This window comes from Pangasianodon hypophthalmus, chromosome 16, assembly GCF_027358585.1.
Source record: "Pangasianodon hypophthalmus isolate fPanHyp1 chromosome 16, fPanHyp1.pri, whole genome shotgun sequence".
Taxonomy (NCBI): domain Eukaryota; kingdom Metazoa; phylum Chordata; class Actinopteri; order Siluriformes; family Pangasiidae; genus Pangasianodon; species Pangasianodon hypophthalmus.
Window position 1 is genome coordinate 19400154 of NC_069725.1, and position 23487 is coordinate 19423640.

General features: G+C 36.4%; 2 protein-coding genes across 8 annotated transcripts; both read left to right on the plus strand.

Moving 5' to 3' along the window:
• The first annotated feature begins 133 nt into the window (after nucleotides 1–133).
• On the plus strand, nucleotides 134–4530 carry si:dkey-78k11.9 (P2Y purinoceptor 1). Of its 2 annotated transcripts, none has more exons than XM_034311665.2 (2): nucleotides 134–3148; nucleotides 4296–4530. In XM_034311665.2, exons 1-2 carry the CDS (start codon nucleotides 2154–2156, stop codon nucleotides 4306–4308), a joined length of 1008 nt encoding a protein of 335 aa, XP_034167556.1. In that variant the 5' UTR covers nucleotides 134–2153; the 3' UTR covers nucleotides 4309–4530. The 2 variants fall into 2 exon arrangements, with proteins under 2 accessions (XP_034167556.1, XP_026776020.1); XM_026920219.3 differs by having other exon boundaries at nucleotides 4299–4530.
• A 1804-nt stretch (nucleotides 4531–6334) lies between these two features.
• Nucleotides 6335–22982, plus strand: pfkfb1 (6-phosphofructo-2-kinase/fructose-2,6-biphosphatase 1). Of its 6 annotated transcripts, none has more exons than XM_053240951.1 (14): nucleotides 6335–6463; nucleotides 14259–14384; nucleotides 14958–15054; nucleotides 15187–15253; nucleotides 16305–16379; nucleotides 16497–16553; nucleotides 16646–16767; nucleotides 16862–17069; nucleotides 20243–20389; nucleotides 20472–20576; nucleotides 21430–21559; nucleotides 21646–21708; nucleotides 21807–21871; nucleotides 22614–22982. In XM_053240951.1, the coding sequence occupies exons 1-14, from the start codon at nucleotides 6412–6414 to the stop codon at nucleotides 22671–22673; spliced, it is 1374 nt and encodes a 457-aa protein (XP_053096926.1). In that variant the 5' UTR covers nucleotides 6335–6411; the 3' UTR covers nucleotides 22674–22982. The 6 variants fall into 6 exon arrangements, with proteins under 6 accessions (XP_053096926.1, XP_026775998.1, XP_026775996.1 ...); XM_026920194.3 differs by lacking the exon at nucleotides 6335–6463 and adding an exon at nucleotides 12269–12484; XM_026920197.3 differs by lacking the exons at nucleotides 6335–6463; nucleotides 14259–14384 and adding an exon at nucleotides 12268–12484 and having other exon boundaries at nucleotides 15187–15257; nucleotides 16305–16383.
• The last annotated feature ends 505 nt before the right edge of the window (nucleotides 22983–23487 follow it).

Here is a 23487-nt window from a genome sequence, read left to right on the forward strand (position 1 = left end):
TCTTTTATTTTCTCCCCTGAGGTTGTTCTCTGAGATCAATGCAAACAGTAATCTATGTCATACAAATTTTGGTGTTTAACCTAAGTATTAACTTGGGTTGTGAATGCTGAGCTGCTTGTAAATGATGGGTGTAACTGACCAAAAAAACTGTGAAATGTTTTAGCACTTTAAAATTCTGCCTAAATGGGAGTACTTTCAGCACATAAGGTTACAGTACTTCATGCTGCAAGAAAGAGAAAATGTACAGTACCATCATGTCCTATACAGAATTACTAGTGAATCTTTGATGCTTTGGGGAAGGAACAGAAAATCTGTTTTGCAATGCATGACTCAGCTATCTCAAATCTGTACTGTTGATACCCTGCGGTCTGAATTCAGGAGAGAAATGTACATGCACAAACCAAATGAGATAAAGGAGTTTCGAATATTTTGCATGTACAACAACTGTCCTTGACATTACAGGAAGTATACTCATTACTGTTATTTTCTCTAGGGGGGGCATCATTTTGAAACCTGTTTTGTTGCAGAAACAAATTCATTACTCATGAATTTTTTTGTGTGATTGAAAAACAGTATTCTGTTTTAACAAAACAGCATTCTCATGTGTTTAAGCTCAAAATATAACTTATCCATTGTCTGTAGCCCAGGGCTCCAGGATGAAAGGAGACACCCAAATTAATTAAAGCCTTTGAATAAATGTTTAGGTTTTCAGTCCAGTGATTGGAAGATTTTCAAAGAAATATTGCCACTTGCTTGTCCAAGTTTAATACTTTGTTGAAATACACTATATGGACAAATGTTTGTGGACACCTGACCATCACACTCTTATAAGCTGAACATCCCATTCCAGATTTAGTCCCCCCTTTACTGTTATAATAACCTCCATTCTTCTGGGAAGGCTTTCCACTAGAATTTGGAACGTGGCTGTGGGGATTTGTGTTCATTCAGCCACAAAAGCATTAGTGAGGTGTTGGATGAGGAGTGTCCTGTGCAGGACACTCAAGTTCTTCCACTCCAACCTTGGCAAACCATGTCTTCATGGACCTCGCTTTGTGCACAGGGTCATCGTCATGCTGGAACATAATTGGGCCTCTTAGTTCCAGTGAAGGGAAATTGTAATGCTACAGCATACAAAGACATCCTACACAGTTGTGTGCTTTCAACTTTGTGGCAACAGTTTAGCTAAGGCGTCATGTTGGTGTGATGGTCAGATGTCCACATACTTTTGACCATATTGTGTAGGTGCTTTAATTTGTTTAGTTGTACTTTGGCTTTTATTTATTGCTTTTTTTTTAATGTCACATAGGGTATTGATATTTGCTAGGTTATAATATTGGAAATCAGAAAATCGTAGTGGAGTGCAAAAAAAAAAAAAAACTTTGGACGGTGGATTTTTCAAGGACCTACCTTCGTATTATATTTTATGCATTTCATTTGGACTAGCTTTAATGTATCTTTTGTTCTATGGGCCACATTAATGTCTAATAACAATCCATATTCCAGTGTGTTGTGTTGCCACATAGAAGTTTTATCGTGTCTCTTTTAACTGCAGTACCATTAGTTTCATATTCATACTTTCGGGTATTTCTGGTCAGTAACACATGAATGTCTATAAATAGACAACATTTGAATGTGACATTAAAGGAGAACTCACTGAGTTAGTAACTGTAGTACTGAAACCTAAAAAAAAAAACAAAGTGTGAATCATTGTCAACTGCCTGGTTTCTGCAGCATCCTTCTCTATAGGAAATGAAATGTGAACCAGTCTAACCAACTACTCCACACACAGACAAACTGATTAGCTGAGTTTTCAGATGAAAAGAATGTACTCTTACATATGATAAGTGTAGTAATGTAATGGATTTTTTTAAAGTAATTATAATTATAATTCATTGATACTGATGTAAAATAGTAATCAGATACAATTAATGTATAAGAGTGGCTGGGTGGCTGGGATCATGACATTATAGTAGCTCTTTTTATGTGTTACTCAAGGCACCTGCTTCTGCAAACCCAATTTCCTGTTAAGTGGGTTGTCTTAATGCATAATTCAGGAAAAAAAGGTCACAGCTCCAGCATGCACGCTAGCTGAATGCATGTGCAGAAATTACAGGAAGCCTTCAAGAAGCGGTTGCTATTCATAGAGCTGTACAATGGCGAGAAACACAACAAATAGCTGCTGGACAATTAACTATGATTTTCCAAAAATCTTCTTAACAATTGTATATTTTACCGTTTTTATTTTTGGACTTCTTGGTAACTGCTGGGGCCTAAAATCTATTTTTGCAAACTGGAGGAAGTTGGGAAACATTAATATATTTGCTTTAAACTTATGCATTGCTGATATTTTGTACGTGCTTACCTTGCCATTTCTGATTACCTATCAAGTGCAGAAACAAAACTGGATCTTTGGACAGCCTTTCTGCAAGATAACAAGATTGCTGTTCAACGTCAATCTCTATGGGAGTATTGGATTTCTCACATGCATCAGTGTGTACAGATATCTGGGCATTGTGCACACTCTGAAGGTGAAAGGCAGGATAAAAGCGCGCCACTCTGTAGGAATAGCCGCACTGGTCTGGATTGTGGTGTTGCTTCAATGTCTGCCTGATGTGTCTTTTGATAAAACATTGTCAAATAGAACCAAATGCTACGACACGACTGCAGACCATAGCATGGAGAAATACTTGAGGTACAGCATTACACAGACAGTTATTGGATTTGTAATCCCTTTGGTGTTAATTGTGTGCTGCTATGGGCACATTGCTGTGATTCTAGCCACTAAGAAAGACATCGGAGATGCCACACTGAAGTTGAAGTGCCTCAGGCTGGTGGTGATCCTGGCTGTGCTCTTTTCCATATGCTTCATCCCCATCCACATCTTCAGAAATCTGAACCTGATGACTCGCATCTCAAAAAAAGTAAATCACACCTGTAAGACATGGTATCCCAGCATATACATCGCCAAAATTATCAGCGATGGGCTAGCATGCCTGAACAGTGCCATTAACCCACTAGTATATCTGCTGAACAGTGATAAACTGCTGAAGAGTTTTAATTTCAGGCGAAACCAAGAAGAAGGTTCATGTTCGCCAGAACTCTCACCTGTGAGACCAACAAAGGAGCAAAGTAATCTTACATATCTAAAGTGAGTGATCACGTTTGTGTGGAGAGTGAATGTATTTGCCTTGTTGTTGTGCTTGTGATTTTTTTTTTCTTCATTTCAATGTGATTTCTCAAAGAACATGTAGTGCACTGAATCTTCATACAAAAACTCTTGCATGAAGTCTTTTTAGGGTTTATTTTTCAATATTAAAACAGTCTCTAAAAAGGACGGTGGTACTGACAATATAAAATATTATAATCAACAGAGAAGTATTATTATTATTATTATTATTATTATGATTATTAAAACTGATATACCAAAAATAAGGGCGGTTTCTACTAGTAAAGCAATGTGTAATTTGGTGTTTCTGCAACTACTGGCATTTCCGGCTGTATGTTTTTTGTTTGTTTGTTTGTTTTTGTTTTGTTTTGTTTTGTTTGTAAAATGGACGTTAACAAAAAGGAAAAGGACCAAAATTGAATATAGTTTCAAATTTTAAAAATCGGGAACATACATGTGTCTTTTATTTTTCAATAATTGTCCCTATAAAATGTTCTTAGTGTAAGTTAACCTTAAAATTCAGTTCCAAAAAGTCATTGTTACTCATGGCAAATACTTCTGTTAAAACAGATTTTTAAAAAATAATAGTTTTGCACAGATGAGTCTGTAATATGATAAATACATTTTTTAAGATCTGTAAAGGATAAATGTGTAGACATTTTTATCACAGTTATTGCAAGTCAAATATCATCTAGATTCCCAATTACATTTTCCAGCTGATTATTGAAAGAAAATTTAATAATTACTATTAAAAATTGTTTCATTGCCATAATGAGTGTTGGTAAAGAAAGAAAGTCTCAGTAATGACAAACCAAATCATAACTACAAGCTTTATCTCACTTCATCCCAAAATATAACAAAATTCATGAATTTTTGAAATGTTAACTTTTTGAACCAGTAAATACAGTATCCAAATAACAATAGTAACAATTATGCAAAGGCTAAATTCACAAAAGAGACTGGCAAGCTTCAAAATCTTATTTTTAAATCTTATATTCTTAATTAATATCTGATTACTCAGCACTGATTATATCAGTTATGAAGACTTGTCATATTTTTTTGTGTGTAATATACAACATCATCTTTCTTTGGTCAATAACCCCAACTCTGTGCTTTGTTTTAAACAAAGCAGAACTCTCTGAATCAACATCTTGGATGATGCCTGGATATGGATCATTGTCATACTGTTCAACAAACCATTTACCAGTCAGTCCCTCATTGACATCAATGTGCTGTTAATGTGTGTGATATATACAATTGTACTTGAATTTGTCTATACAGCAACATTCTGAGTTATAAGGACATTCGCAGTAAAGACCTTTTCAGTGTTTTTGTGAATAAATAACAAATAGCATGGTCTGCTACCTTAGCGCACATCTTGTAATATATTTGATTTTAACAGGAATATGAGTTTAAATGTTTAAAAGTTCAGCCTCCACAGTTGGTAGCTGTAGCTGGAATTTGGAAAGTAACCAGTTTAGGGAGAAATATGGAATGATATTGAAATACACATGAATTGACTGATGTGTGTGCGTGTGTGTGTATGTAAAAATATATATACACACATATACACACACACACACACACACACACATACATATGTGTGTGTGAAGGCTTACACCTGTGAAGGAAAAATGCTTTGGTAATTCTACTGTGAAAAAATATAGAATATGGAGCATCTGAAAACAATGTATATATGCCTTTATATTCCAGTATGACATTGTAACATTTATGTTTATTCATTTAGCCAACACTTTAATTCAGGTAAGCTACAAATAAGCATTGGGGAACTATGTACTTATGCAATTATACTACACTTTAAAATGCAAAGAAAAGGAATTGACTGCTATACAGAAAGTGAAAAGGTGCTGCAGAACCTATTTTCCACCACACGAAAGTTTGTTAGAAAACCTCAACTAAACAAGGAGGTTTTACATGAATCATTTTCCAGCCACTTTTACACATTTTACACAATGACTAATTTATATAACATTGCCATACATAGATTCTCATTGTGCCTGTTAGAAGATTGAGGGTAATAAATTAGGTCACTCTGTGGCAGGGCATTTCAAGACAAGAAGACTTCCTGTTTTTATCATCACCTGGAGTAACTGATCAAAAGCATGTCCTGAGTAACTCCTAAGCAGAGCTCACAGGAACATAATATCATATCATAATCACAAGTCCCAATCATCACTACCACTACTAGACCAGTTTAGAAAGAGGAAAAGTGAAAACAACAGAAACTAAACCGAGAACTGAACCCTGACTACAGACCCGCAAACCTTTTTCATAATCATATATCTACTCCTGCAGTGACATCTGCTGGCTAATCAATGTTTCTGACCTTCATTCACTTCATTAATCTCTTGTCCTCTGTCTGTAGGTGAACACTGAATGCTGTGACTTTTCAAAATTGTCCTTCACCTTCTCCAGCCCTCCCAGCCGTTACCTCTGTGAACTTAATAAATATTAATCCTTTAAATTAGCCCACTTTTATAGTGGTGAACCAATTAAAACAATGCAATTGGATGTATACAGTGTAAAATCTATTTTTATCTATATATTACCCAGTACAGTTCCACAGACGTGTTATATCAATGCCAAGGCTCACTGAAGCTCTTCTGATGGCTCTAGTGTCCCAACCTCTTATTAACACCGTGCTATTAATTTGTCATACATCTGTGTATTGATCACACTAGCAGTTATGGCTTATATGGGTAAATATATTAGGGTATTGTATATCACAGTGCAAATGATGCATGATTTGAATTTAATCATACATTATTTGTACTGTTAAAGTGAACAAATATTATTTCTCCATTAGATCAGTGTATAAACCAGCAGCTTCAGTGAAGACAGTCACAAAAGTTGTGTATACCCAAATATTAATTATAGACTTATGTTGTAGAATCTGTGTTAATAATCGGAAAGGATTAATCTGGCCAACAATTCTTCTGCATGTGATTAGTGGAGAATGTATGTAAATGCTAAAAGCCACAGCATGACTTTTGCTCTTGTTATGTGTGATGTGTGTATATCGTGAGCCCTTGGTCTAGATGATGTTAAAGGCCAAGGTCCAGCTGCTTAGATCATATGTCTGCATATAATGTGGGAGGGTGTGGGAACCCCAGCTACAGCCAAAGCCTCTCAGTTACAGTTTATAAGAGCATCCAACACATGCAGTATCAAACACATGGCATGGTGATGTGTTCAGGCTCTTTCTTTTCAGTTTTCTTCCGACAATGGACTCGTTTCTGAAAGCGCTGCACATGCGAACCCTCTGTGACAGCACAGGTGAGGACCACGAGGATGGACTGACCAGAGATGACCCATAAGTGAACCTATAGAGAGCACACACTGATAGACTATACCACCTAACTGCATGTGTACTACATGAAGAGATTTTGGATATAATTTACATAAATAGTTCCATTATTAAATACTACCATGTCGAACGAATGGTCAGTAAGCCAGGGTGCCTAACTTCTGTAGTTTTGCACTGAAGCTAAGAGGCTAATGTAGCTAGCAAGTAACGGAAGAGTGCGTCCACATTCTTATTCAAAGCACATCCTGTTCATCAGTAATGTCACACAGATTTGAGGAGATGGTTTATTAAGATACAGTGTGGCTTAATGTACTCTATAAACATTAACGATCACTCTTGGACAACCAGTTCGAGGAATTGGTAACATTTTACATTTTTTACAACTCTTGAATGAGTAGTACTATATTAACATCGAAGTCACGACAATTAACTACTAATAAATACTGGGTAATTACTCAGTAAGTAACAATAAAGTAATGATTTGTTCATAGTTCATTATGAACTAAGCAATAATTAGATGCATACTAATACATGGTATTTTAAACTGTTAAATGCAAGTTTTAAATTTACAGACTTTTCCTGCTATTTTACAAAATCATGTTTCTAAGCAGAAATTGCAAAATTTAGCTTAACAGCATCATTTGAAACAAGAATATGAAGATTTGAGGATGTATTTACATAACATATTTTGGGTAAGACTTCTATTAATTTTTACATACATTTGTCTCATAGCTCCAGACATCAAGCATGTCGTGGCTATTTGAGTAACTTTATGGTAGTAATTGGAACACCATGAATGCACCTCATGCTGTGTGGGTGCGTGGAAGCTGTTGTTTAAGCATTGTTCATCTTTTTCACTCGTTTTCCAATTTTCTTTCTATTTACAGACCATGCATGCTTTATGAGGATAGTTAGCAACTCCCTTGGGTTCCAAAGAGCCACTGCTAACATACTGACTGGGTTGGATCATTCCGGCTGGTCAGGCTTTTAATAGCACCAGACATTCATTGAGTTACTATAAGAGGAGGACACGTTATATATGTTATTATTAAGCTATTTTCTGTGAGTCTAGGATGGCTTAGTAAAACATTTTGTATTTATTTCTATTGTTTCGTTTAACTGTTGGTTTGTTCACTGATGGTTGTTCACTATGCAATATTAGCTGAACTTTTATCTTTTGGCGTATACTGAGCTATATTTGCCCTTAAGCAGTATGCAAGCATTGCTCTGTATAAGGATTCACAATGCAAGCTGTTTTACTGTACTCATTTATTACACTTCAAACTGCACAAATATGTAAGTAAAGGCACACAGACCTAACCCAAAGGTCTCCAAGTACTAAGTGCATTATGTATGAGCTGAGAAGCATGTGGTTTTGCGTGAAATGCCACTTACTAAATGGAAAACGTTGTTTTTACCTGAAAAAAGACTTGTACACAGTTCCAGTTAAGTCTTAAACAGCTTTGTACTTTGGCATTAAATAGGACAAGCCAAGGTTTGCTGTTTCTTTCTAACGTGCATGCATATTTTCTGTGGCAGGAAAGCACGTCATAGATTGCCACACAGACCCAAACACAGACACCCAAAAATGCCACAGATCTTCACAGCTCAGGGTAGAGATGCTTATCACATACAAGGAACTGTCACCTCATGTTGTTCCTGTTTTTTACTCACACAGAGCTATAGAAGCTACACTGAAACAGCTGCTAGGGGTCTTAATCTTAATAATAATCATATGCCTCATTCCTCATCTGCAGTGATTAAGCAAAAGCACTGGATTGATGAGATGTTTGTCATGAAAACTGCCAGTTAGACACCTTCTGGATTGCACCGGTGTCTAGTTTGCTTCTTTGTGTCTAGTTTCTGTCTCTATTTTTACTTCTGGGAAACCCCCAAAACAAACAACACCTGAAAGTGGTTGTGGTACAAGCCTGGAAAAACAAAACACAAAAACAAGAATGTAACAGTTCAGTATCTATCTATCTATCTATCTATTGTCATGGTCTTGACCAATGGTTATTAATTTGTCAAATTAATTTAAAATTTAGTATGATATACTAAATCAACATTGACATACACCTTAATTATTTTTTTAACATATACTTTTACATCAATTACCCAAATCAACATTGACATACACCTTAATTATTTTTTTAACATATACTTTTACATCAATTATTTTTATTATCATTTTTTTCTTTAACTGAAATCATGAAGTGTTTTCCAACGAAACAAAGTATGAACACGGAGGTATGTGCTTCAGGCAGTCAGAGAAATTGCGAGGACAATATTGAGTCAACAATTTTGTTGTTAGCAACTAGCTAACAATAAAAAAAAAGTTGTTTTTTAGGTTTTATGTCTCTATTTATAAATTCTGGTCTACAATAATGGATTCTGTTTATTGTTATGTTAGGCTTCTAGGCTACTGAGTTTACTAAGTTTAATTTGCTCAGCCATTAACACATTAACACATAGCTAGTTAGCTAACAATGCTAGGTTAGTATACTGGTTTCAGAGGTGGGAAGTAACAAAGGAAAATTACTGTACGGTTACTCTACTTAAGTCTGGTTTGTAAATATATCTACTTGAGTTTTTCTTTCACCTAATACTTTTGAATTTTACTTACTACATTTCAAAAGAAGAAAATGTTCTGCTCACTACATTTTCGAAAAGAAAGTTTTCTTCTAATGAAATGTAGAAAGTAAAAGTCAAAAGTATTACGTGACAGAAAAACTCAAATAAAGTAGTTTTCTTCTTATGAAATGTAGTAAGTAAAAGATTACATTTCTCTCTAATCATATATTTTTAAAGTCCTAATCACTGTAATTGATCTGCTGCTATGTACACTTTGTATTTATCAAGACAGTTTGTATTGTGACAGCAAGCTATTAGCATTCAACTAGTCTGTATCAAAGTTATGATTATGCTAGCTAGTATTTGAAAGATTAGCAATAAAGCTGTTGATAGTTAGCCTTAGAAAATGTTTTCCCACTTTCATTTCTTGTTGAAAGAGATGCTAATTTACAATCAGTAACTAAAAATGTGAGTTGAGGCAGATCTTTTACTTTAACTTAATTGAAGAATTTGAGGCTTTTACAAATCTTATCAGAGTATTCATCAAGACAAGTATATTTTATTTGAGTTATGAATTTGGGTACTTTTACTGCCTCTGATTGTTTGAATTTGGCAATTCATTACAGAGAGCTAGCTGGCTAAGACTGGATGTTTTCCATAAAGCTCAGAGTATGTGAGTCACTCAGTCGCTCAGGGACCAAGCAAACGCACCACTCATGTACCGCTCACGCTCACCCGTAAAACAACTGACGTGATTGCATAACAACAAGATACCCTACTAGCTACTTATCTATTCATTTATTATTGAATGGTATGTACTAGCTCACTACCATGATTTTGCTGCACTACCATGTTTACATAGCACATCCTCGTGCTTTCTGGTAATGTGCCGCTTAAGATTCCAAAAGGAATATTTGCTAACTCCCACAGTCTCTCCACACTCCCTTTCAATTTCTTCTCCTTCCTTTTTCTTAACTTTGATTTTTACTGTGCATTTATGTATAAGGTTTGCAACTTCATCAAAACGATGTTCGAACTCCATAACCTTACACCTATTGCTTATTTCACAGTTTCTCAAACCAGCATATCACAAAGTGCATTCTGGGTTGAGCGAGCGGCACTGAACAGTCTGAGCGAACAGAGCGGAATCTTAAGAAAGGCGCTCCAGTGGAATTATCAGTGCTCCACTCTCCGCTCCGCTCCGCTCACATGATCTGATAACAATAGTGTGGAAAATCTCAAGAAAGGTCTTGATTTTGGGTTTGCATTGTCTCGGTCTTGGTCTTGGTCTCAGTTGGTATGGATCTTACTCTTGACTTGGTCTTACTACAACACTATTGTGAAGAGATGAAGAAGTGTATTAGCTATATGGAGTATATGGTGCATTTATATACCATGTCCTTTGGATATATCTAGTCACCTTTTATCCAAGGTTTTGTAGGTTTTGTTCCTTGTCCTAGTTCCCTAGTTCCCCAGTCAAATTTTGGTAGTGCCTGGTTTTGGCCTGTGTCTCCTGTGTGAATAATAATAATAAATCCTATAATTTGAACATCTGTTTGTGATCTGATCTCTGTTGCAGACAACGATTCTTCAAAAATCATGAATGAAAAGATTAGTTGGTAATTGAAAATCTGTTGGTAAATGAAAGGTTTCTCTCTCACTACAATGTTTAACAAAGTGATCAGGTAGAGAATTAAGGGCAAGATACTAGTGACTCTAGATAAACATCTTGCAGTGTGGCGTGAGAGCAGACAGTGCAAAGGATCAGACGTGATTCAGGCCAGGCTCAAGCCATCTAATCTTGTTAGCAATCATATCCAGACTGAGACCTCTCAGTTTTTTTTAGGTAAAGAGCATCACTGACCCTGTATAGCTGACCTGCTGCTTAAACCTTGCATTAATGTATCTAATGGAAGCACAATTAGTAGAATTTTCTACAAGGATACTGGTTACAGTGGAACTATACTTTAAATGTGGTTGGGAAAAAATTGATGGAAAAATTTCACTAATGTGTCTATGTTGGAATGAACAGGTAAGGTGTTCTAAACAGATACAAATACAGATATGAATAGGGTGATGAGTGACTGGTCAGATATGAAGCTGAAGATATGAAAGACCACGTTCTGTAATGTAAGTCAATACGCAATACATTTGCAGCATTCATTCATTCATCCTTAGTAACTGCCTCTTTATGGTTGCGGTGGTTTAAATTAAGCTAATAGTTTGTTTCTATTTTAGGAAATAGAACCAACTAAATTTGTTAGAAAATATTGTGGACAGGTCCAAAGAAAGATAATAACTGTGCATGTGAGATCAAAGTATTAGAAAATATTACACAGATTTGCCTTGCAATTGTGACTTTTTGTCTTGTGATTGCAAGTTAACATCATGCAATAGTGACTTGCAATTATGAGATAATAACACACAATTGTGAATTTTTTAGCTTATAATTGCAAGTTATTTTCATGCAACTGTGACTTACAAGCGAAATATGTGAAATATGTGACTTACAAGTGAAACATGCGAAATACAAGCATATGTTTAAACAAGGAATTGGACCTCCCTGAGGTATTCTTTTCAGCATGAACTGTCCACTCCGTGAGAATGTCTTAGTCTGAACACAGCCTGTGGTGTTGGAGTGACTTGGCTGGGGGAGGGGATAGCCTTATAAGTGGAAGCACAAAGTCGCAAAGCTAAAAATTCACAGCTGTGAGTTATTAACTTCTAATTCGAGAATAAATAGTCACAGCTGTGTGGTATTATCCTGCAACTGAGAGATAAATAGTCATAATTCTGAGATAATCTGTGTAATATTTTCTGATATGTACTGGAAACAAAATTCCATAAAAACAGTCCTGCGCTCATTAAAAAACTAAACAAAACCACCCCTTCCAGGTTTGGGCCACGCCTATTTCTGGTTTAAATACAGATACAAATATTTGGAGCATAAAACAGATACAGATGCTGTTAATGGCATTTTACTACACCAACACTCTGATAGATGTGCCATAGTTGAGGAGCAATGCAGTAATGATTTCTTAAATTGCTCTGTAACTGACTGCTGAGAACACGACTGAACTTAGAGCCTTGGAGTTTCCAGATGGTTAATGAGTCAATCCTGTAGCCCTCTCTGTCGCTTCCTTACTGCTCTTCTTATCACAGTCTCCTCCTCCTCTCCCTCCCCATGCTCCCTTCTCCAAGGCAACAGTCAGGTGACCTCAGAAGGAGCAGAACTCACAGGAGACTGCTTTGTGTATAAGTGTGAGAGTGTGACTTGGTCACTTTAGGCTCAGACGAAGAACTAGGCAGTTAAATGTTACATGACATGTCGACAGAACAGACAGAACTCATGCAGACCCCATTGCTGAAAATCTGGGTGCCTGGGGCTGGAGGCTCACTGAGCCAAAGGAGAGGCTGTGAGTGTGGAACAAAATATTTTCATCTTTTCTTCTCCTTTTTGTTGTTGTGGTTTTTGATCTTAGTCTGCTACTTTTTTAGTGGAGATTTCACATCTCCAGAAACAGACTGCTGCTAAATATGTTTTATTAATGTTTCAGCATTTTAGATAATCTACCTTCATGTAGATGAGCTGTGTAAACTTTTTTTCTACTACTATCATGTTTTTTTGTTTTTTTTCAGTTTGTGTGATCAATTAAGTAAGGTGTTTGTCATGCAGAAGGTGGAACAAGCAAAGTATTCCTTCTTAATTGATTGCTCTGATTACTCTGATTTCCTCCCATCTCCCCTGTCTACGTTTTCACCACATTCACTTTAGTATTTCAAAGTCTATCAATAGCTGAACATAGCTAAAAAAAATTATAGTGGTTTATGGAAGCTGAAAATAGTAACAGAAAAAGATGCAAGCTGTGACTGTTGTCGCAAGCTGGGAATGAAAAGCCAATTAAGCAATTACACATTTTTTGCAGAGAATTTTGCATTGCAAGTTAATGATTAATGATATTACAGAGGCTTTCTGTCCCATTGTCCGTCCTGGGAAAAAGGGGAAAGGACAGCATGCTGTGAGGAGCCATGTGGAAGCTGATAGCCCTGGGCAGAAAAGATCCCCAATAGTGTTACCATGAACTCCATGAACATAGTGTTCCTGGATATAAATAAATAGAGGGGATGGGCAGAATTGTCCAAAATGATTCAACTACCTTTGGCGCTGGTCTTCCTAATTATTTTTGAGGCTATTGACGTCCCCTGAAGTGACACTGACCTACCAATGGATCATAGGATAAAAGAGAACTCTGGCCACAACAGACTCATAGAAAAGTACATAATGACCTTTCATATACAGTTTATCAGTGTTACCAGTCCAGTCCAGCTGGTCAGTCAGTCTGTTGTTCAGGTAGACTCCCAGGTACTTGTTGGACTGCACCAAAAGTCAGATCTGTTTGCTGTCCAGTTTCTTAAAGGTGTGTCTTCATGATGTAAGACAAAAGGGTCTATAGTCCTTAAGACCGCTGGACTATCCTGTCTTTGTCATTGCAGCCATACAGCAAGTCTTCCAGAGCTAGGGCAGTTTCTGCCATTTCAGGGCCAGATAGAACAGGTACTGTGGCATTCCACTGTTGCACCCTGGAGCTGAGACCAACACAACCCACAGCCTTGCCTTTTCCAAGATCTCTTCAGTCAGTCCTCAGACAGTCAGATTAGAGTGTGATGGGGTCAACAGGGTGCTGTCTTCAGTGGGGGGATCACTGGGACTGCAAAAAGAAGGAAAGGGGGGTGGGGTTAGGATTTATGCCTTGCCTGAAGAAAACCTAATAAACAAAAGAACTGGGGTAGATGTAGGTAGGGGTGGGGTGGCATGCTGGAAGAATCTTCTTCACATTGTTATGCTGCAATTTGGCCCTCACTTAGTCACTTCTTAAGCTCTGACTGCTTCCATTTGGTCTCCTGACCTGAAGGCACTCTTCTTTTTGTTCAACAGGTCTTTCAGGTCCTTAGTGATCCATGGTTTGCTATTTAGAAAACAACACACTTTCTTTGTGGGAATAGTGAGATAGGAATCTGTTATACAATGACTAAGCCCCTCAGATCAAGTTACTCCAACCACTACTATAGATTTTTAAAATATTGAGATAATATGTAATTTTGACATTTAACCTTTCTTTAATCAGTATGTTTCCTGTCTTTTAGGAAAAGTATACTGTTGTTCTCATTGTGGTATTCACTATTTTGCAGCGTCACGACCCCAGTTTACAAACTCTCCAACCATGATTGTAATGGTGGGGCTGCCTGCTAGAGGAAAGACTTATATCTCCAGGAAGCTTACACGCTACCTCAACTGGATTGGAGTCCCAACTCAAGGTGCTCGGTCAATCTATAGCAGAAGTTCTCAATTCAGACCATGTTCATTTAGTTTAGCGTCTGAACTAGGTCATCAGTGACTGCAGGGTAAAAATATGGACTGGCTGGGGTTATCTGCATCTAAACCATCTGCTCCCTGTAGAGCCAATTCTGGGCCTGCAGACAAGTACCAGTAGTACCAGAGAATATGGTCTGGGAGGACTGGATCCAGAAGATCTGTTAGATTTGGAGGGGTAATACCATGAGGGCTTTAAAATAAAGGAGTAGGAGTTTGTATTTAATTCAGGCAGCTAGTGTAACTATATAATGAGTGTAATGCAGAGCACTTGCTGCATATGAAAACTGAATTTTGGGGTCTGAATTTTTAATACATTAAAGCATATTTATTATTGTAGCGGAGTAGTCTAAGTATAAGGTTATGAAAGGATGAGCCAAGCTTTCAGCAAACTAAGTGACAGATTAAGTCAGGCAATGTTGCAAACTGAAGAAAAAGACAAAATGGGTTTGAGTACAGAACCCAGGATTATCCTAAGACTGCGTAAAATTTTAAACATGTGATCCATTTCTCCGCAGTCTTTAATTTGGGCCAGTATAGAAGAGAAGCAGTCAAGAGTTACAAAAACTATGAATTCTTCCATCCAGATAATGAAGAGGCCATGAAGATCCGCAGGTATGGAGCAAGATATATATTATATATTCATATATTCAAAGTAAAGATATAACAGGCTACACATATCATGAATGCAATAGCTTGTGTATGGATTAGTATTGTATGGTAATAGTGTAACTCTGTTGTGTGCAGGGCTTGTGTTTTAAAGGCCCTCAAGGACATTGCCAACTACTTCACTAAGGAGCAGGGACAAGTAGCAGTGAGTAAGGGGGAGTACGAGAGCGCTGCTCATCAAAGCACAGCAAAACCTGTAGTATCATATACCTTTATATCCTCTGATATTAACAGTGCATGCCTTAGAACACAAAAAATATAAATACTAATTAATATTTATCATAAATACGCAGCACTGGTATGGCAATATACCATTATAAACAAATCTAAAAAGATTTTTCCCTTAAGGTATTGCTATAACAGTGTAGAAAATAAAAACTTAAAAAAAATTTCTATAGTTACAAAGGTATACAGTAAGTAAATATAAATGAATGCATGAATGAATGAATGAAATTTGCTAAAATAATATTAAATAAATAAATTCATTTATAATAATTGTATATAATTATATAAATGAATATATATATATATATATATATATATATATATAAATGAATGCATGAATGAATGAAATGAAAATTGCTAAAATCACTTGTTAAATTTTTGTAAAATGATTCCACAAAATGTAAAATTTTTCACCCCTAAAAATGACCTAGGAATATTTCTGCACTTTCACCTTCATTACAAAAGATGGGATCTATTAAATAATTTATCTATCTAAATATTCATGAATATTCCATTTTTTTATTGAGCGTATTTCATGAGAACACAAACTAAGCTCATACATCATGCTTCCTGTATTAGATTTTGCGCAAGTTGAGGAAGTCATTGAAGAAGTCACTGGTTTAAATAAAAAAAAAAAAAATCACTGCAAGCAAATTTGATCCAAACACCATCCAAAAGTAACATCAGATTTTGAGCTCTGGGGTATCGTTAAAACACACAAACGTCCTGATTGCACTGGCACTGCAGTTTTGTGTGTTGTTTAAAGCAAAAACCATGACATTGTAGGAATTTTTTCCTAGTCATTCCTTCTTTAATCTGAATAAAATGATCTGAAATAGGAATGTCGTTTCTACTGGTAATGCCTGTATCAGGTACTGACTGATTTTGAATTTACCTTAATGACTGTTTGAAAAAAAGACATAATGGAGTGATGAAGCTGAAGCAATCTCTAATTAAATTATCTTACACAGGTATTTGATGCCACTAACACGACAAAGGAGAGGAGAGGAATCATCACCAGCTTTGCCAAGGAGAAGGGCTACAAGGCAGGTGCAGGGCTTCGCACACTTACATAGAACAGAATTAATGGATCTCCAAACTTTAAAAAAAAACCACTCATGCTCATTTTCACAAGTCTTTAGCAGCAAATCATTTATTTTCAGGTGTTTTTTATTGAGTCAATTTGTGATGACCCAGAAATTATTGAGGCAAATATAATGGTAAGGAAAAATATAATAATCTAATCTAATCTAATTCAGCATTTAAGTTGAAGCACTTTTCATTTAAATCTATTTTTGGTTGGCCATAACAGGAGGTGAAACTGAGTAGCCCGGACTACGAGAACTGCGACAAAGACAAGGTGGTGGAGGATTTTCTGAAGCGCATTGAATGCTACAAGATGACTTACATTCCCCTTGATGATGAAAACGACAGGTTAAAAACATGCATTTTAAGAACAACAGGTAATACAAATTATCCATGTATATCAATCAATTCTGTCTTCCGCTTCCTATCTTGTGTGCCTTAGGAATATGTCCTACATTAAGATCTTCAACGTGGGCACCAGATATCTGGTGAACAGGGTTCAGGACCATATCCAGAGCCGTATAGTGTACTACCTCATGAACATCCACGTCACACCACGCTCCATCTACCTCAGCAGGCATGGGGAGAGCGAGCTGAACCTGCTGGGCCGCATCGGAGGAGACTCTGGCCTTTCTTCACAAGGCAAAAGGGTGAGACAAGGCCTGCTATGTCTTCTGGGTCTGCATGAGTAATAATAGTTGTGAAATCTACATGATTCACTGATGTTCAGTGATGGATGATTGTAATATTAGATAGAGGGATAAAATCTTATATATATATATATATATATATATCAATAGCCCGAAAATGAAATTATTAGGGTTGAGCAAAGCGTTATATCACGAGATATCAAAGAAATCAGCCCCAGCCTTCCTTCTTCATACCATTCTGTGCATTTTTGTTACAAAGGTTTGTGGTACTGTTGCTCTTGGTCCCACAGAAGTCCACCTTAAGACATTTGTTAACAGCAAAGAATCTGATGTGGATGCAAAATTTTGTGTATGTCTTTTTTCTTTATAACACAAGGGTGGCTTAGCCTTGCTAGACCACTGTCTTTGAGCATCATTATTTCTACAAAAAAATGACCTTTTGTCATACATCTGTCCATAATCATTCTTATCAGTGATGTCAGAAAGCTTGCATGTGTTAATTACTGTCAAAACAGCAGGGTCTAAATGTATATGATAAGTAGTTGTGTGTATGATAGTTGTTCCAGTTTAACATAGATCCCAGATAGCAGATTTTTGGGTCATATACACTCACTGTGCATTTTAATAGGAACACCTGTACCCCTGCACATTCATACAGTTTTCTAATCAGCCAATCATGTGGCAGCAGCACAATGCAAAAACAAATCATGCAGGTTCAGATCAAGAGCTTCAGTTAAAGTTCACGTCAAACATCAGAATGAAGAAAAAGTGTGATCTCTATGATTTAACCATGGCATGAATGTTAGTACCAGAGGGGCTGGTTTGAGTATTTCAGAAACTGCTGATCTCCTGGGAATTTCACACACAACAGTCTCTAGAGTTTACACAGAATGGTGTGAAAAACACCAGCTGTCTGTCAATGATAAGTGTAATGTTAGCCAAACATTGGCCCAAATTAAACGAACCATGTATAAGACTTCTGAACTATCTGTAAGTTCTGGACTATATCATGCCTGAGTGGTGGCCTCATTAAAGCTGAGTTGTGGATATTTGGATTAGTTCATTGCCATCATTCAGTGGCCTGTAGGTTGATTGTGGGTCGGCCCTGAACCGTCACGCGTCTCCATTACTGAACGTGTACATTGTTATCCTCGAAAATGTCCCTTTTCCTTTAGTCCAGACAGTACATGTATTATTTCATTTTTTTTCCTTGTGATCTCAAGATAACAAAGGCTGTTATCTTGAGATCACAACTTATTTTTCTCATATGTTAAAATGCATTATTGGGCATATATATTATATATCAGAGAGTGTGTTCACAGAAAGTAGCTGGTACAGTGGTAGAGTTATAGCCTTGCAGCCCCAAGGTTGTGGGTTCCATCCCAAGCCCTTTGAAAGCAATAAAGTATATCTATCTCTCTAGTCTTATGTTTTTCAGTGCTAGATCATTTCCAAATGTAGTGAACACTATAGTGATCCTGAACAGGTGCTCAGTTTCATTGCCAGTCACTTTGAGGGACCAGGACATCTCTATGGTTAGACAGATATGTAGATGAACATCAAACACTCTGTCCCACACAGAAGTGGCTATATTTCATTGAACGGAAGCCATTAGAGTATATATGCCCAATAATGCATTTCGATATAAAGAAAAGTTGCAATCTCGAGAAATCAAGTTTGTTATATTGAGATCACAAGAACAAAAAAACAACGACATGCCTTGGATGGCCTTTCTGGACTTCCATAAGGTACAATGCTGATTAACATTAAGCAGTAGCCATTTTATGTAAGGACATATGCCTAAGTAATGGTTATTTTGTTTTACCTATGGACAAATCCCTCCACTGTGAAGTCCATTTATTGTGCAGCTTTCTCTGCCTTCTATAACCTTTTTGCTTAAAGCCTTGCTTAGTGAGATGTGGGATAAAATCATACTGGAAGATAAGCCCATTATGCCCATGATGTTGTCAGTATTTAAGGTTGGATTGTAGGACGTTTCTTTTCTGAGATTTGGTAGTTCTTCCATGTTTCCACTCATTTCTTGTACTACTAATGTACCACAAGACATTCAACGGATGATTCGACAACTGGGGTGCCATTAAGTTCTTGTAACTGAAAAATTAACTTTAAATAAATAAAGAAATGAAATCCAACATTGGAAATATGCAATTAATCATTCAAAATGCGTTAACCCATCTCAGACAACAATATTTCATCTTTACACTGCTGGTAATGGTAGCGCATTTTGCTCTTCAATGAGTAATAGCATTGAAAGGAACAGGATTTAGTTTTTAGCAAAGTTTTTAGCAAATACACAAAATGTGGATAACTAGCACCTATACTAATGTCATGAGGATATTAAGGACATTCTAATGTAAAAGTTGTTTTTTTTATAACATCAATTTTATTTTTCAGTCTATAATTTGGGTAACATGTTTGTATTTTCAGCATGACCTCATTAGTCAATATCACAATATTAATGTTTAAAAAAATTATAAAGAAAAAAACAATTAGGGAACTTACTTTTATTCTTCCCATGATCTTCAGGAAATTCAGATGATGCAAATTCCTGTTAAACATGTGACTTTTTCCAAATATTTCATGGGAGTGAATGTGTTCAGGTAACAGGGTAGAGTGAATGTTGTGGAACTAAAATGTGCACTTTTCATGACATACAACGGATACAGATGTTGTTAAGAATAAAGAAGATGTTATATAGATTTACATATTAATACAAAAATACTATGATTTTTGAAGGGAAAGTGTAAATATAGTGGGCTGGGACAGGCAAAGTGCTGTTTTTTAGATTTTGTAGGTTTTATTAATATTTTAGGTTCTTTATCTGAAACATGCACATAGGTTCTTTTGAAGGGCAATTTAAATATATTTAAAATGTTTTATTTTTACTATACATACTTATTTGTAAATATAATGTCAGTGGGATACAAATGGCAGCCCAATTGCAGTAATGACTCCAAAATGAGCTGATGACACACACATATGGCTCTGAGTCACTAACTCAACTCTACAGCACCATCTGCTGGGAAAAGTCTTTTTTAAAAGGATCATCCTTGGCATTAAAAGTGTCTTTAGATCCATCTCATGTGTGAAGCATGATGTTTTATAATCTAGCTTGTTTGATATAGACTAAATGACTCTGCTTTGTTTGTCAGTATGCTAGGGCTCTGTCCGAGTTCATCAGAAATCAGGACATAAAGGACCTAAAGGTGTGGACGAGTCACTTTAAAAGGACCATACAGACAGCTGAGGCTCTGGGAGTCACTTATGAGCAGTGGAAAGCCCTGAATGAGATCGATGCTGTAAGATAATATCTCTGATATCTATACACAACACCAGATATATCAAAACAGCATGTGTTATAATGTCAAAATCTCATTTAAGGGCGTGTGTGAGGAGATGACTTATGAAGAGATCCAGGAGAACTATCCAGAGGAGTTTGCGATGAGAGACCAAGACAAGTATCGGTACAGATATCCCAAAGGAGAGGTAAGCTAGATTTACAACACCATCCAATCTATTTAGTGTCAAAATAGCACTGAATATTTTTTTCCAATGCTGGAGTGATACTTTTTTTTTCAACGTAAATCATTACGCCTCCAAGTTTTTGAGTGAGCATTAAAAAAACATGATTTTAGTCTTTCAGAAGAATTCCCAAGCATATAAAGTAGCTTTTTGTGTGTATCCATTTTGATTATATTACTAATAATAGAAATGATGACACTATTATTAATATTTTAATGTAAAGTTATACCATAGTGCTGTTGAATTCTTAAATCTGATTGGTCAGCAGGTGTTTTATTACAATATTAGTTTTATATGACAGTATCTAATATGTTATTGTTTCTATAGCAACAACTTACACAAGGACTTGTATGAGCCACATAAACAGATTTAAAAATGTGTGTAGTTGTTGATATGGTGAAGATTTCTGTGAGGAGACATTTTTAGAAGGAGTCTCCAGTGTCAGTACTTTGCAACAGGCAGAGGTAAAGCTGTAAAGAAAGTATCTTGTTAAAAAAAACTGTATTGTTTGGCTTATTAACTTCTACAGAGAGAAGAAAAGAGAAAATTGTGCTCCTATATTGTAACACATATAGTTAAATTTAACTATAAAAAGTATGGTAAGTTCTTTATGTAGTAAAAAATTGAATCGTTGCCAAATTGCTGTGGTATAAGAGGAATAAAACATTTTGGATATGCTGTTATAGGAAAATAATCAACTTCCAGGGGGTGATATTAACTCTGCTTCACATTGCCATTGAGCAGGCTAATATGTCATGTTTTAATCCTGATTTAGCGTTACCTCAAAGCTAACGTTTCATCTCTGTGCGTCACACAGTCTTACGAAGACCTGGTGCATCGTCTAGAGCCGGTCATCATGGAGCTGGAGAGACAGGAGAATGTGCTGGTTATCTGCCACCAGGCAGTCATGCGTTGTCTGCTGGCCTATTTTCTGGACAAAAGCGCAGGTTAGAAACAAAAGCCAGGCAGTTTATTTCAGCACTGAACCCTTCGCTAACTCTGTGACAACATTGATCATTTGGTTTTTCCACAGAGGAACTTCCATACCTTAAATGTCCCCTCCATACTGTACTCAAACTAACACCAGTGGCCTACGGTCAGTATCAGAAGACATGCTTTATATTAATTAGTTATTAACTTATATATGACTAGCAATTTTGCTGATTTTGTTAGTTTTTTTTTATTTGCATATAGGATGCAAAGTGGAATCTATTTACCTAAACATCCAAGCAGTCAACACACACAGAGGAAAACCTGCGGTAATCACCCACATGCATAACAGAATAATCATACAGTCAGGTCCATGAGTATTTTATAGAGTGACACAATTTTCATAATTTTGCCTCTGTACACCAGCACATTGGATTTGAAATGAAGCAATCAAGATGTGATTGAAGCGTAGACTTTCAGCTTTAATTCAAGGGGTTTAACAAAAATATCGCATTAACCGTTTAGGAATTACAGCCATTTTTACATAGTTCCTCTATTTTCACAGGCTCAATAGTAAATGGACAAATTAACATAATTATAAATATTAGGATTATTTTTAATACTTGGATGCAAATCCTTTGCAGTCAATAACTGCCTGAAGTCTGGAACCCATGGACATCACTAAATGCTGAGTTTCATCCCTTGAGATGCTTTGCCTGGCCTTTATTGCAGCCGCCTTCAGTTGCTGCTTGTCTGTGGGTCTTTTTGCCTTGAGTTTTGTCTTCAGTAAGTGAAAAGCATGCTCTATTGGGTGGAGGTCAGGTGACTCTTAATCCCCTTGGATTAAATCTGAAATTCTACACTTCAATCACATCTTGATTGCTTCATTTCAAATCCAATGTGGTGGTGTACAGAGGCAAAATGACGAAAATCATGTCACTGTCCAAATACTTATGGACCTGACTGTAACATACATCCCAAATTAACAGCGCAGCACTTTCAGCATTATTTCTGAATATGCATGTAAACATATTTTATTTGTTTATTTGTATATTTTTTTTTATTTCCTAGAACGTGGATGTGACAAGAAAGCCAGAAGAAGCACTTCGCACTGTTCCAGAACATTTCTAACACAGCTTATACAACACTTAGCTCCAGACAAGCGGCATTCCAAAAGTGGTCATATCAGTATAACAGCTCTGGTACATTTCACTGTTTGAATCATTCCGCTTGTCTGTGTTCACTACATTAAACAATATACACTAAATTCCAATTCAAAGAATAATTCATTACATCGAAACCATCGAAATATGACACTTACTACAGGCTGTCTGTCAGTCTGTGCATTGCATTGCAACACACAGCACTCTATCCAACTGTGGCTTCTTTAAGAACTATTTTCGCTGACGGAGGAAAAATAAACAAAATATTTGGCGATAATGTGTCTGAAATGTCAGTTACTTGATATTATTTTTTTATTAGAGAACTGTTATCTAAAAGCAATATGCTGTTGTACTGAATATTAGCTCAGCTGTGATTATTAGGATGTATGAAATTGATGCTGTATTGGAGAGAGTTTATTTTAGACTATATGTCTGATTAAAAAAGGAGATATTTAGAATGTTTTGTTGACCAGTGTGTGATTCACTTCAACTTTAGCCTTATCTCAAAACATGGGTGAGTAGGAGAGAGAGAGAGAGAGAGAGAGAGAGAGAGACAGACAGACAGACAGACAGAGATGGACAGAGAGGGAAAGACAGAGAGAGAGAGAGAGAGAGAGAGAGAGAGAGTTTAGAGTTAGACATCAGGACCTCGGACAGCAACCAAACAAATGCTCATCTGTCATATATACAGTTCATAACCTCAACAGTCTGACCACAGCTAGCACACATTTCTATTTCAAGTGTTTTCACTAAATTCCTATAGTTCCACTGCAAGCAGAGAT